The sequence below is a fragment of the Thamnophis elegans genome, chromosome 14 (genome assembly GCF_009769535.1).
Source record: "Thamnophis elegans isolate rThaEle1 chromosome 14, rThaEle1.pri, whole genome shotgun sequence".
Classification (NCBI taxonomy): domain Eukaryota; kingdom Metazoa; phylum Chordata; class Lepidosauria; order Squamata; family Colubridae; genus Thamnophis; species Thamnophis elegans.
The window spans coordinates 3,584,378-3,599,181 of record NC_045554.1 but is presented as its reverse complement, the minus strand read 5'-3'; the positions used below and the strand labels follow the sequence as shown (position 1 = coordinate 3,599,181).

Here is a 14,804-nt window from a genome sequence, read left to right as displayed (position 1 = left end):
GCAAAAGGAACATCACCACATAGCTAAGCGAGGCCAGATGGATAAAGAGTCACACGCAGAGTTGACCTAGCTGTATTCCTCTCTTCCCCACCCCCCCCGCCGCCACATTTCCAAATCTTGAAATAATTAAACAAAAGAACTCCTTTTATTTCCTCTTCACTCTCTTTTCTTCAGGTGTATGTATATTAGCCTCCTTTGAAGTTCAGAGGCAGCATTAAATATTCCTTTGTCAAGAGAGCAGCAAGTACAGTGTTGAGTTGCATTTTACCAGATATTATCCATACAGATCTAGCTAAGCTCCAAAACACTTGTTCGGCTACTTGAAATTAGCTTTCTGGATGACAAAGGAATATTGAAGGATTGCTGGAGCAGAAAGCAGATATTCCTCTGCTTGATGTGAGCTGCGGAAAGAACAAATTGCTGCAGATGTTTTTTTTCACCCCTCCAGAATTTTGTTTGACAGGAAGAAACTTTAAAGGTTATCAAGAAAGTGGGGAGGGGGGGGGATGAAACGTTATTATTCCACAGATGGATTTAAACAGGGCATAACTCGCAAGATTGATTTTGCTCTGCATATTATATTCGGTGAGGGAATCAAAGCTGTGTCACATTGCGGGGGGGGGGAATTCTGGTCCTCTCTCAACTTCTCGGTGGGCCATGGTTTCGTCTTAGATGAGAGAGAGAGAGAACATGAAGTTTAAGGGTTCATTTCATTTTAGCCAAAGTAATCCATGAAAAGGGAAGCAAGGAGTGAATCAGGGGGTCTTCTGTGCTTTTACTTTCTCTGCAATTGATTCACCTGGAATTCAAAAAAAAAATCATAGCAATAGCAATAGCAGTTAGACTTATATACCGCTTCATAGGGCTTTCAGCCCTCTCTAAGCGGTTTACAGAGTCAGCATATCGCCCCCAACAACAATCCAGGTCCTCATTTTACCCACCTCGGAAGGATGGAAGGCTGAGTCAACCTTGAGCCGGTGAGATTTGAACAGCCGATCTGCAGAACTGCAGTCAGCTGAAGTAGCCTGCAGTGCTGCATTTAACCACTGTGCCACCTTGGCGCCACCTCGCCACCTCATGCAATATTGGTAGTTCTCCCAAAGGTGCTTTTGTGAAGAGGCTACTGGACTTCCTTGTTGTTGTTTTTTTGAAGATGTTTCGCTTCTCATCCAAGAAGCTTCTTCTGATTTGACTGGATGGTGGGGGATGGAAGGATTTATACTCCTTGCAGTGGGTCATTTGCATCCTTTCAAAGAGTCATCGGGGCCACTTGGAGGTTTATCTGTGTTCGCAGGGTCACCTGAGTGGTGCAAATGGATGTGGAGCCTTCTTGGAACTGCTAAAAAGCCGGTGTTGTGGAGCTGTGCTATACTCATCTCAGTGGTGGGTTTCAAAAAATTTTGGGACCTCTTCTGTAGGTGTGGCCTGCTTTCCGGGTCCACTGGTGGAACCTCTTCTAACCGGTTTGGTAGATTTGACGAACCGGTTCTACTGAACCGGTGCGAACCGGTAGGAAACCACCGCTGACTCATTTGCACAATTTAAGTGACCCTGAGGACACAAACAAACCTCTAAGTGGCCTCAATGACCCTCTAAAAGGATGCAAATGACCAGCTGTTTGCAAGGAATAGAAACCCTTCCATTCCTTATCCTCCGGGCAGAGTTGAAGAAGCTTTTTGAATGAGAAGCGAAACGTCTTCAAAATAAAACCAGAAAATCCAGTTGCCTCTTGGGAAAAAAAGCACCTTTGAGACAACCATGACTTGGATGATGGAGAATCTCCATACACAAGGGTTAAGGTCAGATCTTTGATATGCTTTCCCCAATTTTATGCAACTTTTATCCATACTCTGCATCCTAAACAGCAAATCCACGTTAACATCCAGGCAGTTCCACTGAATATACTGCTTTAATATTCTCACTTTTAAAATTCGGGCTATGATTTAACTTGGCGCCTTTATTGGCTGCCATCCCATGGATAGAAATGGGTCCTAGTGCTTCTTCTTTTTGTTAATTAACATTTAGAATGTGGTGTTTTTTCCCCACTTCTCCCCAAGCGGGTTTTGTGCATGAAGTGTTGATGAACCACAATATAACTCGATTATTTTCAGGGGCAACCTCCTATTTTTAACATCTTGTTTCCTGGCTCAACGAAAGCGAATCCTGTGACAATCGAGACATCAGGTGGGAAAAAAGAAAAAAAAAAAGAAAATTATCAGCCTATCAAGTTCAAATCGCAGCTCTATAAGTAGGAGGCCCACATCCATTTTTAATCCTGTCAACCAGAGAGACGCGTTCAATGAGGAAGCATGTGAATTTTTGGGAAAAAAAATTTTTCCCTCCTTGCACAGATTTATCATACCTACATATTTATTTAGCATAATTAAATCTACAGAGGCATAATCCATATGTAGAAGTGCAGCACAATGAGAAAAATTGTTAGCCCGGGGGTGAATCTCATAAACTGGTACAGCAGTCAATGTGGACAATGCCCTGTTGTTAGAAAGCTTGCGTGAGGATTGAGGAATAAATTAATTGCTAACGACGTTTGATGAAAGAGCTGTTTATTATAAATGCCAGACCTCTTCCTGCCCTGAGATGAAGACTCAGAGCAAAGTGATAGCCTTATATGAAAAATTAATTGCAAGTCGACCAAACCAAGGGTGTAATTTTATTCCTTTCACTACTTTCATAATATCAGCAAGACAATGATTTCTTTCAGTGGTGAAATCCTTTTTTTTTACTACCGCTTCTGTGGGCGTGGCTTGGTGGGCGTGGCAGGGGAAGGATACTGCAAAATCCCCATTCTCTCCCCACTCCAGGAGAAGGATGTTGCAAAATCCCCATTCCCTCCCCACTCCAGGGGAAGGATACTGCAAAATCCCCATTCCCTCCCCACTCCAGGGGAAGGATACTGCAAAATCTCCATTCCCTCCCCACTCCAGGGGAAGGATACTGCAAAATCCCCATTCCCTTCCCACTCCAGGGGAAGGATACTGCAAAATCCCCATTCCCTCCCCACTCCAGGGGAAGGATAGTGCAAAATCTCCATTCCCTCCCCACTCCAGGGGAAGGATACTGCAAAATTTCCATTCCCTCCGCACTCCAGGGGAAGGATACTGCAAAATCTCCATTCCCTCCACACTCCAGGGGAAGGATAGTGCAAAATCCCCATTCCCTCCCCACTCCAGGGGAAGGATGCTGCAAAATCCCCATTCCCTCCCCACTCCAGGGGAAGGATAGTGCAAAATCCCCATTCCCTCCCCACTCCAGGGGAAGGATGCTGCAAAATCCCCATTCCCTTCCCACTCCAGGGGAAGGATACTGCAAAATCCCCATTCCCTCCCCACTCCAGGGGAAGGATAGTGCAAAATCCCCATTCCCTCCCCACTCCAGGGGAAGGATGCTGCAAAATCCCCATTCCCTTCCCACTCCAGGGGAAGGATACTGCAAAATCCCCATTCCCTCCCCACTCCAGGGGAAGGATGCTGCAAAATCTCCATTCCCTCCCCACTCTGGGGCCAGCCACAGGTGGTACTTGCCGGTTCTCTGAACTACTCAAAATTTCCGCTACCAATTCTCCAGAACCTGCTGAACTTCACCGCTGGTTTCTTTTCTTTGCAATGCTTCGGGAAATATTTATCTCCCTTAAACAATTGTCTATGTTATGTATTGACTTCTCAGAGTTCCTGGTTGAACAGACTTTGAAAACTTTCATCCATCATTTTTTTTTTTTAAAGTCTGCACGGAAGAGGAGAAAAATAAGTCATCTAAATGGGGGTGGGGAGGGGAAGCACATGTCTCCTACCGTTGTGAATTGTGGCAGAGAAAATTTACTTTATTAATAATCTGCCAGATGTCACTCATTCCTTACAGCGAAGCCTGAAATGGCATCACCAATTAGCAGAGTGGCAAAAAACCAACTTGCTGCCAAAAGAGATTATTGATGGCCATCCATTTCAAACTTGCCTTTTAGTTATTTGCTCAAGTTAGACTCTTGGTGTTTGTGTGTGTGTGTGTGTGTGTGTGTGTGTTGGTTTTTTTAATGAACTGTTTGAATAGAGAGATCTACAGGGTTGTGTCGTAAACAGCTTGAAAAGTAATTCACTTGGTTTAAAAGAGATCAGAATGCCCACTGATCTTCAGGTCATTGTTGATCCAACTCAAAATGGTTTAGGAACAGTTCTTGAATTCCTTTCCTTTGACTCTCAATTAACAAAGGAAGAAGAAACATTAAGATCAGGGTGTGTGTGTAAAACTCAAGAGCCCAGGGGCCAGATCCAGCCCGTGGAGTACTGAGATCTGGCTCGTGGGACCGCCCTAAAAAAAGTGAAGGACCAGCCCACAGTGCTTCTGCCAGAAAGTAACGGGGCTTGGGAGCCTGTTTTCGCTGGCAGAAGATTGCGCAGGGTGGCGCAGTGGTTAAATGCAGCACTGCAGGCTACTGCTAGATCAGCAGGTCAGCGGTTCAAATCTCACCGGCTCAGGGTTGACTCAGCCTTCCATCCTTCCGAGGTAGGTAAAATGAGGACCCAGATTGTTGGGGGCAATATGCTGACTCTCTGTAAACCGCTTAGAGAGGCCTGAAAGGCCTATGAAGCGGTATATAAGTCTACTGCTATTGCTATTGCTATTGCAGGATGCTGTGGCAGCCAAAAATGGAGCTTGGGAGCCCATTTTTTGCTGGCAGAAGATTGCAGGATGCTGTGGCAGCTGAAAAGGGAGCTTGGGATTCCATTTTTGCTGGCAAAAGGTTGCAGGAGGCCATGGCAGGTGAAAACAGAGCTTGGGAGCCCATTTTCCCTGGCATAGAACCCAGGACATCACAGGTGCCCCTGATACAAGTGACGTCGAGCTGGCCACACCCACTCTGGCCATGCCCCCCACCCGCCTTGGTCAAACACAACCTTGACGAGGCCCTCAATGAAATCAAGTTTGACACCCCTGGTTAAGATGCTGAGTTTCAAAATCTTGAGGATGTGAGGAAAAGAGTGTCTTCCCCAGGTGTGGTAGTGAGTCATCAATTCACTTGGATGATTTTGGCATCCCTTGTCAGGCACAAACAACCAGACCCACAAATCTACCATGTTCTCCTGAAAATAAGACAGCGTGATATTTTCTTTTGACTCCCAAAATAAGCGCTTGGCCTAAGTTTCGGGGAGGTCTTATTATTTTTAAGGTGCAGGAGGTGGCGAGCGTGGTCACCCCATGGCTGCTGCTGTGTTGCAATATTTTCAGGGGAGGGCTTATTTTAGCACATGCGCTCAAAAGCCTGACCGGGCTTATTATCTGGGGAGGTCTTATTTTTGGAAAAACAGGGTAGTTACTTTATTGTTCTCTGCCTATAATACAGGAATCTCTCTAGACCATCAGCATTTGCCTGGGAAAGACCAGCTAAGGCTCAAGGGGTGGGAGGGGGTCAGACCTTGTCCTCTTGTGTCTACACAACAAGTTTAGGCTTGAGCCCTCCTCCCAATTGCTTTCCAAAGCCCGCTCCCCTCCAGTTGGCTTCGGGAGGAAAAAGACTACCAAAGCAGTTAAATACCGTATGTCTCTCTTGACTGTCATTTGTTACTTTTATGGTATTGATATTTAAACATTTCCTCCTGCTGCCGTTTTTCATGGTGGAGAAATTTAACTTACTTTAAATTACGGCTTTTACTACGGATGAGCCCCAGCATCTGGCATGCCCAAAGCTGGTTTCGTAAATCAATTAAACTGAGAACATTAATAAGCAAAACATCCAGGCGTGGTGTGGTCAGTACAATAGGACCATCGTTGAAATTAAACGGGGAGGGGATGGGGGGATGCTGAGGTTGGGGTCAGATGGAAGGAATTATTTCTTTGCCCGACACATATTTCAAGGATGGGAACGGTGGGCCTCCCACAGCTGTCAATTGGTATGGTTTGAAAAAGAGGTTGAGAAGGATCATGTACGATGAGGTCCATCCACCCTCTTTGGCCTTCTGTAGGGGTTTAACAGATTAACAGAGTTGGAAGGGTCCTTGCAGGTCATCTAGTCCAACCCCCTGCCCAAGCAGGAGACCCTACATCTGCCTCTACCTAGGTTCGAACTCACAAACCCCCTGATTGTGAGGTGAGAGCTCCACCTTTAGGCTTGGCTCAGCCTGGCACCCCAATGTGGGCATCTCACACTGGCCAGTTTTTAATTTAAAAAAAAAAAACCTTTTCAGCCACATCTGTGAATTCTGCAACTCTTAGGAAACTTTTCCTTTTCTAAGCCCCCCACCCAGCATGCAACACCCCCCCCCCCATGGAGCACTGCAAATGCTTTATTCCCGTGGCCATAAACCGACTGTTCCCCAATGTTAATTAAGATCAGAAAATGAGCTGCAGAGTGCATTAGTGGTTATGTAATACAGACCATTAAAGCCTGTTTTATAAATGAGTGTCATTAAATTCTAAGTATAGCGGCTTTTCTTGGGTAGCCAGGGGAGAAAAAAAGAGAAAGAAAGAAAAACGGGGGGAAAAAAAGTTACAGAGAGGTTACACGTCAGAATGTATGCAAAAAAAAATTTTTTTTAAACAACTGGGTAAAGCAATTACCAAGGCTATTTTAACAGGTATAGCAAGCAAGTTGGAGCAAAAAACTTTACAGTAATAGATTCCCAGATCTGGCTTCTTAGCCTGTGACTCCTCATTAGATAACATGAGCAGAAGAGAGAGAAAAGTTTTTATATAAATTCTCCCCTCGGAGTTCTTTCTATTATTTTATGAGATAGGTTCATATGACACCATTGTCAGTGGTGTATGTATGTATGTATGTATGTATGTATGTATGTATGTATGTATATATATACACATACATACGTGTGTGTGTGTGTATGTATATGTGTATATACATACCCACACATACATACATACACTTGCAATCACTGGAGCAAAACAATCATTTCAGGCAATGAAATATTAGTGCTTCTCGCCAAGCAGTCCAATTATACAGCAGAAATCCTGCCTGGTGGACAGAATAAATATATATATATATATATATATATATATATATATATATATATATATATATATATATATATATATATATATATATATATATATATATATATATATATATATATATATATATAATATAATATAAATATGTTATATTTGTGCTGATAAATAAATAAAGGGAGACTAGTATAGATCTATTTCAAGCTATTTAGCTCTCATCAGCTAGCCATACCCTTACTGGGATTAGAACCTGTGCTATATTACATCTTAGGCAAACGTCTTAGCCATTAAGCCACAAGTTCTCCTCCTTATCAGCTGAAGCCAGGGAAGAAGGTATATATTTAGTGTCACAACCCCTGGTAAGCCCCAATTATATACATACATATATATGTGTGTGTGTATACACACACACACACACACATACATATATACATATATATCCTTTCTCCTTATGTTGGAAGGCACCTCTAAAGCAGGGTTTCTAACCCTGGAAACTCTAACACCCGTGGACTAAGTAAATAAATAAATTGCTTCTGTGTTGTGCTGTCTTTGTCAAAATTTTGGCTACTCACTTGTGATGTTCAGGTAAATCAACGGACTCGTCTTGTTCTCTCCGTTCTTTTCATTCACCGCCTGGACGTAGTACTTCCCGGCATCAGTTGGCAATGTTGCAAGAATGACCAGCTGGTTCTCTAGGGTGATGGTTCTGTATTGAGGGGGGTAAAAAATAAGAACGCTTATTGAGTTAGGACAAGACACAATTGGGTTGGGTAGGCTGCGAAATGGGAACAGCACATATCAACAGAGAGATGTATATATGGCATTCAGAAGAATGATAGTATATCTGCGGGTGAAAATCAGAATGTAAGTTCTCAGCGATGGGAAATCTGGTAGCCTGGCATTCAGACAGATTCGCCATCAACAGGCACGTAGAGGTAAACAACATCTACATGCCATTCAAAAGAGACCACCAAAAAAGCTAAAAAGGAAACAAAAAGAAGACCAAAACATCTCCTGGGCAGCAATCAACACGCAGATGAGCAGAGATTAAGACCAATTTTAATACTTGACCAACAATCCAGAAGGAAACAATCAAGAAACTACCCAAGCTACAAACACACTAGCAGTACAACAACAGGCTAGCCAAGGCTAACACTCCCATCAACCCTGATATAAAGGTAAAGGTTCCCCTCGCACATATGTATTCGTTCCCGACTCTAGGGGGCGGTGCTCCTCTCCATTTCAAAGCTGAAGAGCCAGCGCTCTCCAAAGACGTCTCCATGGTCATGTGGCTGGCATGACTAAACACAAAGGTGTACGGAACTCTGTTACCTTCCCACCAAAGGTGTTCCCTATTTTTTCTACTTGCATTTTTTATGTGCTTTCGAACTGCTAGGTTGACAGAAGCTGGGACAAGGAACGGGAGCTCACTCCATTACGCGGCGCTAGGGATTCGAACCACCGAACTGCCGAACTTTCTGATCGATAAGCTCAGCGTCTTAGCCACGGAGCCAATGCGTCCCTTATAACCCTGACATAGCAAGCCACTATAGTATACAAAATGAGAGCGATCCCCACTCCCTCCTAGCACTGATGATGTTCCCTAGTTGGGTAATGCAATGTTTGCAGGGAAACAGCACCAAGGACCCCACAAATACAGCAGCTGGGAATGGAGAACATGTGGATGGGGACGAAGTCAATTTTTCATCCATGTCTCTTTCAACTGTAACCCCGAAGCCAAGTTGCTAAGATAAACAGCGAAATAATCACATAATCCAATCTCGGATCTCTTTTATCTCGTGTCAGGGGTGGAAGCAGTATCATTTCACTTACAGCAGTGTTTCTCAACCTTGGCAACTTGGAGATGTCTGGACTTCAACTCCTAGAATTCCCCAGCCAGCGAATTCTGGGAGTTGAAGTCCGGACATCTTCAAGTTGCCAAGGTTGAGAAACACTGACTTACAGGGACAACATCCTGCCCTAAAATCTCACGCCAAATAGTCATTCACAAATATTTATACGGAAAACTACTACAAAATGGTGTTGTTGTTTTTTTTACTAAGCATAAAACCAGAAAACATGAGTAAATCTATATGGCATTTGAGCCTACATATAATTGTGGCTGCAAGAATAACCTATGCGCAATTTTGGAAATCTACTACCATACCATCGGAAGACGCCATAATTAAAAAGATTTGTGAATGTGCAGAAATGGACAGAATGATGGGTTGGTTGAGGGGCGAAGGAGAAATGGAACATTATCTTAGCTGGAACCTATGGTAACTGTGGGCGATAAGGAGAACAGCAGGGACTTAAAATGGGGAAAGTTAAATAGCAGTTGTTAACAATGGGAACTAAAAGTGAACATGGGTATTGTAAATAGGTCGCTGAACTTTGTAACGAGAAGATGCTGGTTAGAGACTAAACAATGAGGAAGGAAAAAAAAGTGAATGATTGTCACTGCGGGGGGGAGGGAGGGTTGTATGTTTAAAGTTGTATTTGTATTTGTATGTCTTATTTTTTTTTAAAAAATGTATAACCAATGAAGTTTATTTTAAAAAAAAAAATACCAACGAAAGCTTTCAAAATCTCCGGGCTAAAAGAAACATCCCTTTGAAGGGGGGGGGAATAATGCCAGGAAGAAAGGGGGGGGAATCAAAGACAAGAGACTCTCAAGAGGCTTCCCTTCTGTTTTTTAGGATGTGTTTAGCTCTCTTAGTTTCAGATACCAAAAGGTGATGCAAGTTGTTAATTAACATGCTCAGTTGGGAAGACATGGAGGGAATAAAAAGTAAAGATGTTTACAAGTGACAGCTATAATTGTAGCTACAGTCACCGGGGATTCCTAAAGGCTGATGAAATATCTGATTCAAATGCACAGATTTCCTCTTTTTGTAACAAAAGGTTCTTGGTGCTTTCCTTGTAAAACGTCTCCAGCTGCTTCTGCTCTGGATACCGCTTTTACTCTTTAACACACGACAGTTTTAAATTCGAATTGAAACCGATCAATTAAAAAAAAAAACATATAGAAGAGAATGTTTGCAGCTCAAAGTTGAACTGTGGGGGTCCTTGGTGCTCTCTGAGCTCGGCTGTTTTCTTGCAGATGTTTCACCACTCAACTAGGTAGCATTATCCGTGCTAGGAGGGAGCAGGGCTTGATTTGTGAGAAAACTGATGAGACTATCTATGTGGGTAATGAAAAGTCTGCAAGAAAACCTCAGAGAGCACCAAGGGCCCCACAGTTCTCCTTCTCCTCCTCCTCCTCCTCCACCACCACCACCACCACAAATCCCTCTCCATTCTAGCACTGATGAAGTTACCTAGTTGGGTCATGAAATGCCTGCAAGAAAACCACCAAGCTCAGAGAGTACCAAGGATCCTACAACTCTTCTATTATTATCACTCCTCCTCCTCCTCCTCCTCCTCCTCCTCCTCCTCCTCCTCCTCCTCTCCATAAACTCCATTCCCTTCTAGCACTGATGAAGTTACCTAGTTGGGTCATGAAATGCCTGCAAGAAAACCACCAAGCTCAGAGAGCACCAAGGATCCTACAACTCTTCTATTATTATCACTCTTACTCCTCCTCCTCCTCCTCCTCCTCCTCCTCCTCCTCCTCCTCCTCCTCCTCCTCTCCATAAACTCCATTCCCTTCTAGCACTGATGAAGTTACCTAGTTGGGTCATGAAATGCCTGCAAGAAAACCACCAAGCTCAGAGAGCACCAAGGACCCCCACAGCCCTTCTCCTTCTCTCCTCCTCCTCCTCTTCTTCTTCCTCCTCCTCCTCTCTATAAAATCCGCTCCCTTTTATCACTCATGATGTTACCTAGTTAAAACATCTGCAAGAAAACAACCGAAATCAGATAGCACCAAACCTTTGGTGATGCCCAACCGAGCTCAAAAAAAACCCCAAACTTTTGGTGATGCCCAGTTCATATTTCCAAAGGAAGAAAAAAGGGCAAAATGCTTCAGAATTCTACATGGATCTTTGGAGACTGAGCAGGTCATGCCAATCCTGAGCCCAAAAAGATGAGTCGATATGTGGAAATCCAGAAACTGTCTATGAGATTTAGTCAAGGACTGGTGTGAAAATACTAAATAAGAAATGACAGCAGGAGATCAATGCACTAATGATACACTAAGCAACGCTACTATAACAGTGAGAGCAATCGACCAATGGAACAGAAGTTGCCTTTGGAAGTGGTGGGTGCTCCATCAGTGGAGGCTTATCTGAAATGGTATGGGGGTCTCCTGCTCAAGCAGGAGGTTGGACTAGAAGATATCCAAGGTCCCTTCCAACTCTATTGTGCTATGTTCTATCTTCTATTTGCAGAGGAGAGAGAGAGAGAGAGAGTTAGTTAGTTAGTTAGTTAGTTAGTTAGTTAGTTAGTTAGTTAGTTAGTTAGTTAGTTAGTTTTCAAGAGAGTCAAACCATTGGATTTACCAGGACGGCCAACTGGATTTGAATCAATTAATGTCATTAGTTGTGGTCCATCAGCTAATTGATCCAGTCATTAAAGAGATCTATGGATAAATCAGTAAGAAGGATTTCTGTTGAATTGAACACTTCCGTTTATCCTAGTAGATGTTGTGGGTTTATGGTGCAATTCTCATCTCATTGTTTTGTAACGATGGACATGCCATCGTAAACCGAGCCATCACTCTGGAGCAAGAAGCTAATTGCCTCGTGCTTTTATGATATCGCCTTCTGAAAGAAGGGAAGGAAGACGGCCTTAAAAAGACTCTCTTCTTAGATTTGGGTGACTGTTGGCAACATTCTTGAGCCAGGATGCAAACTGACCATCAGCCCTGACTCAAGGACAAAGCAAGAGATAGATGAGACCTTGGGCCACGAAAGGGTAGGTACAGTTTGTTGATCAAATTAAGATAAAATGTAGATAAAGGTAAAGGTTCCCCTCGCACATACGCGCTAGTCGTTCCTGACTCTAGGGGGCGGTGCTCATCTCTGTTTCAAAGCCGAAGAGCCAGCACTGTCCGAAGACGTCTCCGTCGTCATGTGGCCAGCATGACTCAATGCCAAAGATGCATAGAACACTGTTATCTTCCCACTAAAGGTGGTTCCTATTTTTCTACTTGCATTTTTTATGTGCTTTCCAACTGCTAGGATGGCAGAAGCTGGGACAAGTCACGGGAGCTCACTCCGTTACACGGCGCTAGGGATTCGAACCGCTGAACTTCCGACCTTTCTGATCGACAAGCTCAGTGCCTTAGCCACCGAGCCACCTTTTAAAAGGTAGACAAAAAGTAAATAAAAAGAACATTGAATGACAACTTGTGGACCGCTTTTAAAAGTTGTTTGGTACAAGCAGAACTAAGATGTGAAACTGCAAATTAAAAAGTTGGTCAAAGAGGAAAGAGGAACCTTAGAATAATGTCCTTCTTAGGTTTTAATAGCTTCGCTAATCTTCACCGGAGGTGTTTTCTTTTCTCCAAAGATTGTTAGACTATTACTGGGGCTTCCTCCCCCCCGCCCTCATATAATTTGTGTAAACTTATGTGGCTGGGGAATGATATCAAGGATGAAAAAATCCAAAATACTTCCCAAAGGTGTACCCAGAATAGATTGCATTTGATGCGTTACGACGAGATTTCCTTGGAAATCCAAGCTTTCTTTCATCAAGGACCACGAGATTATTTTGTTGAAAACCACTCAAATAAAATTCAGATGATTTCTGATGGAACCCGTGCTTTCCACCCAAAAGTTTCAAGGCTGGGCTGTAACAGATCAGGATTCAGAGTTTTGAAGCAAATGATTGTCTTTGGAAACAAAAATATGAAAAATAAGATAGCAATAGCAGTTAGACTTATATACCTCTTCATAGGGCTTTCAGCCCTCTCTAAGCGGTTTACAGAGTCAGCATATCGCCCCCCACAATCCGGGTCCCCATTTCACCCACCTCGGAAGGACGGAAGGCTGAGTCAACCTTGAGCCGGTGAGATTAGAACCGCTGAACTGCAGATAACAGTCAGCTGAAGTGGCCTGCAGTGCTGCACCCTAACCACTGCGCCACCTCGGCTCCTATCACGCGCCAGCATGCCCCTGACCTGACTCTTGAGGGAGATAAGTGGAAGGCAGTATTAGCCCCTGTGAATTATTGGAAATGAAAAAGAAGCAAAGAAGGGAAGGGAGAACGAGGGCCGCCAGACAGAGAATTGTCTTTGCTTCCTGCCAGATGGTACTCCTGGTCTCACATACATTATTAAAATAGTGTCAGAAACCCGGCCCGAAATAATAATGTCTTTTTGCATCCTCTTTAACATTAGAACTGTGATTAAACGCAGCAGGAGAAGCAAAGGCAAAGGGCACACCTGTCTTCCTAAAACAAGCAATTCGGCCTGGCTGGGAGAGGGGAAAACATAAGGCAAATATCCGTGGCTCGCATCCAAGGAGGCTGGGTGTAGGAGAACCAGGGACCCTGGTGGGCATTCCATTTTTAGCAGGAATTTTCAAGAGTTTATTTGTCGAAGTGCAAGGTTTATGAAAGTGCCTCGTCCCCAAACAGCTGATTTTGGAATGGCAACTGCTCTCAAGCAGTTTCTTCATACCTATCACGGTGTTCTGACCTAGCCTTCTCCAGCAGCATGAAGCCGAGTCTTCATCCCGATAAACCCCTTTTATTTAATTGACAGGGTGGATGCCTGCCTGCCTGCCTGCCTTCCAGCTAGCCTGCCAGCCTGGATGATTGGATAATTGGATGGATGATTGGATGGATGGATGGATGGATGGATGGATGGATGGATGGATGGATGGATGGATGGATGGATGGATGGATGCATGGATGGATGGATGGATGGATGGATGGATGGATGGATGAATGAATGAATGAATGAATGGGTGGGTGGCTTCCTGCCTGCCTTCCAGCTAGCCTGCCAGCCTGCTTGCCTAGATTTTTGGATGATTGGATGGATATATGGATGGGTGGGTTGGTGAGTAGTTGGGTGGGTGGCTGCCTGCCTGCCTGGTTGATTGCATGGATGATATGATGGATGGATGAATGGATGGATGGATGGATGGATGGATGGATGGATGGATGGATGGATGGATGCCTGCCTGCCTGCCTGCCTGCCTACCTACCTACCTGCCTGCCTGGATGATTGGATGATTGGATAATTAGATGGATGATTGGATGGATTGATGTATGGCTGCCTGCCTGCCAGGCAGCCAGGCAGCCACCCAGCCTGCTAGACGTTTGGATGATTGGATGGATCTTTGGATGGGTGGGTTGGTGGATGGTTTGGTGGGTTGCTGCCTGCCTCCCTACCTGCCTGCTTACCTGGATGATTGGATGACTGGATGGGTGATTGGATGGATGAGTGGGTGGGTGGCTGCCTGCCTGCCTTCCTACTTGCTTGCCTGCCTGCCTGCCTGCCTGCCTGCCTGCCTGCCTGCCTGCCTGCCTGCCTGCCTGCCTGCCTGGATGGATGATTGGATGGATGATTGGATGGATGATTGGATGGATGATTAGATAGATGATATAGATAGATGATATAGATAGATAGATAGATAGATAGATAGATAGATGGATGGATGGATGGATGGATGGATGGATGGATGGATGGATGGATGGATAGATAGATAGATAGATAGATAGATAGATAGATAGATAGATAGATAGATAGATAGATAGATAGATAGATAGATATAGATAGATAGATAGATATAGATAGATAGATGCCATCTGTAAATGAAGCTTTTCAAAATTACAAGTGGGCATCCACTATGCGCAGAGGCTCTATTCTTGATCAAGAGAAAACAACAAGGGTGTAAAAAATGCTTTATGCTTCTGCCAAATACATGTACTATTTTTTTTTCATG

The 14,804-nt window shown here is 44.0% G+C and overlaps 1 protein-coding gene across 1 annotated transcript in view; it reads right to left on the bottom strand.

The window, feature by feature from the left end:
• The window catches only part of LOC116517817 (protein sidekick-1-like), a 359,367-nt gene that overhangs the window by 154,558 nt on the left and 190,005 nt on the right, over nt 1–14,804 (bottom strand). Inside the window, exon 5 of the mRNA XM_032230993.1 lies at nt 7,542–7,675. Within this exon, the coding sequence (XP_032086884.1) occupies nt 7,542–7,675 (134 nt within the window). The remainder of the gene's footprint in view (nt 1–7,541; nt 7,676–14,804) is intronic.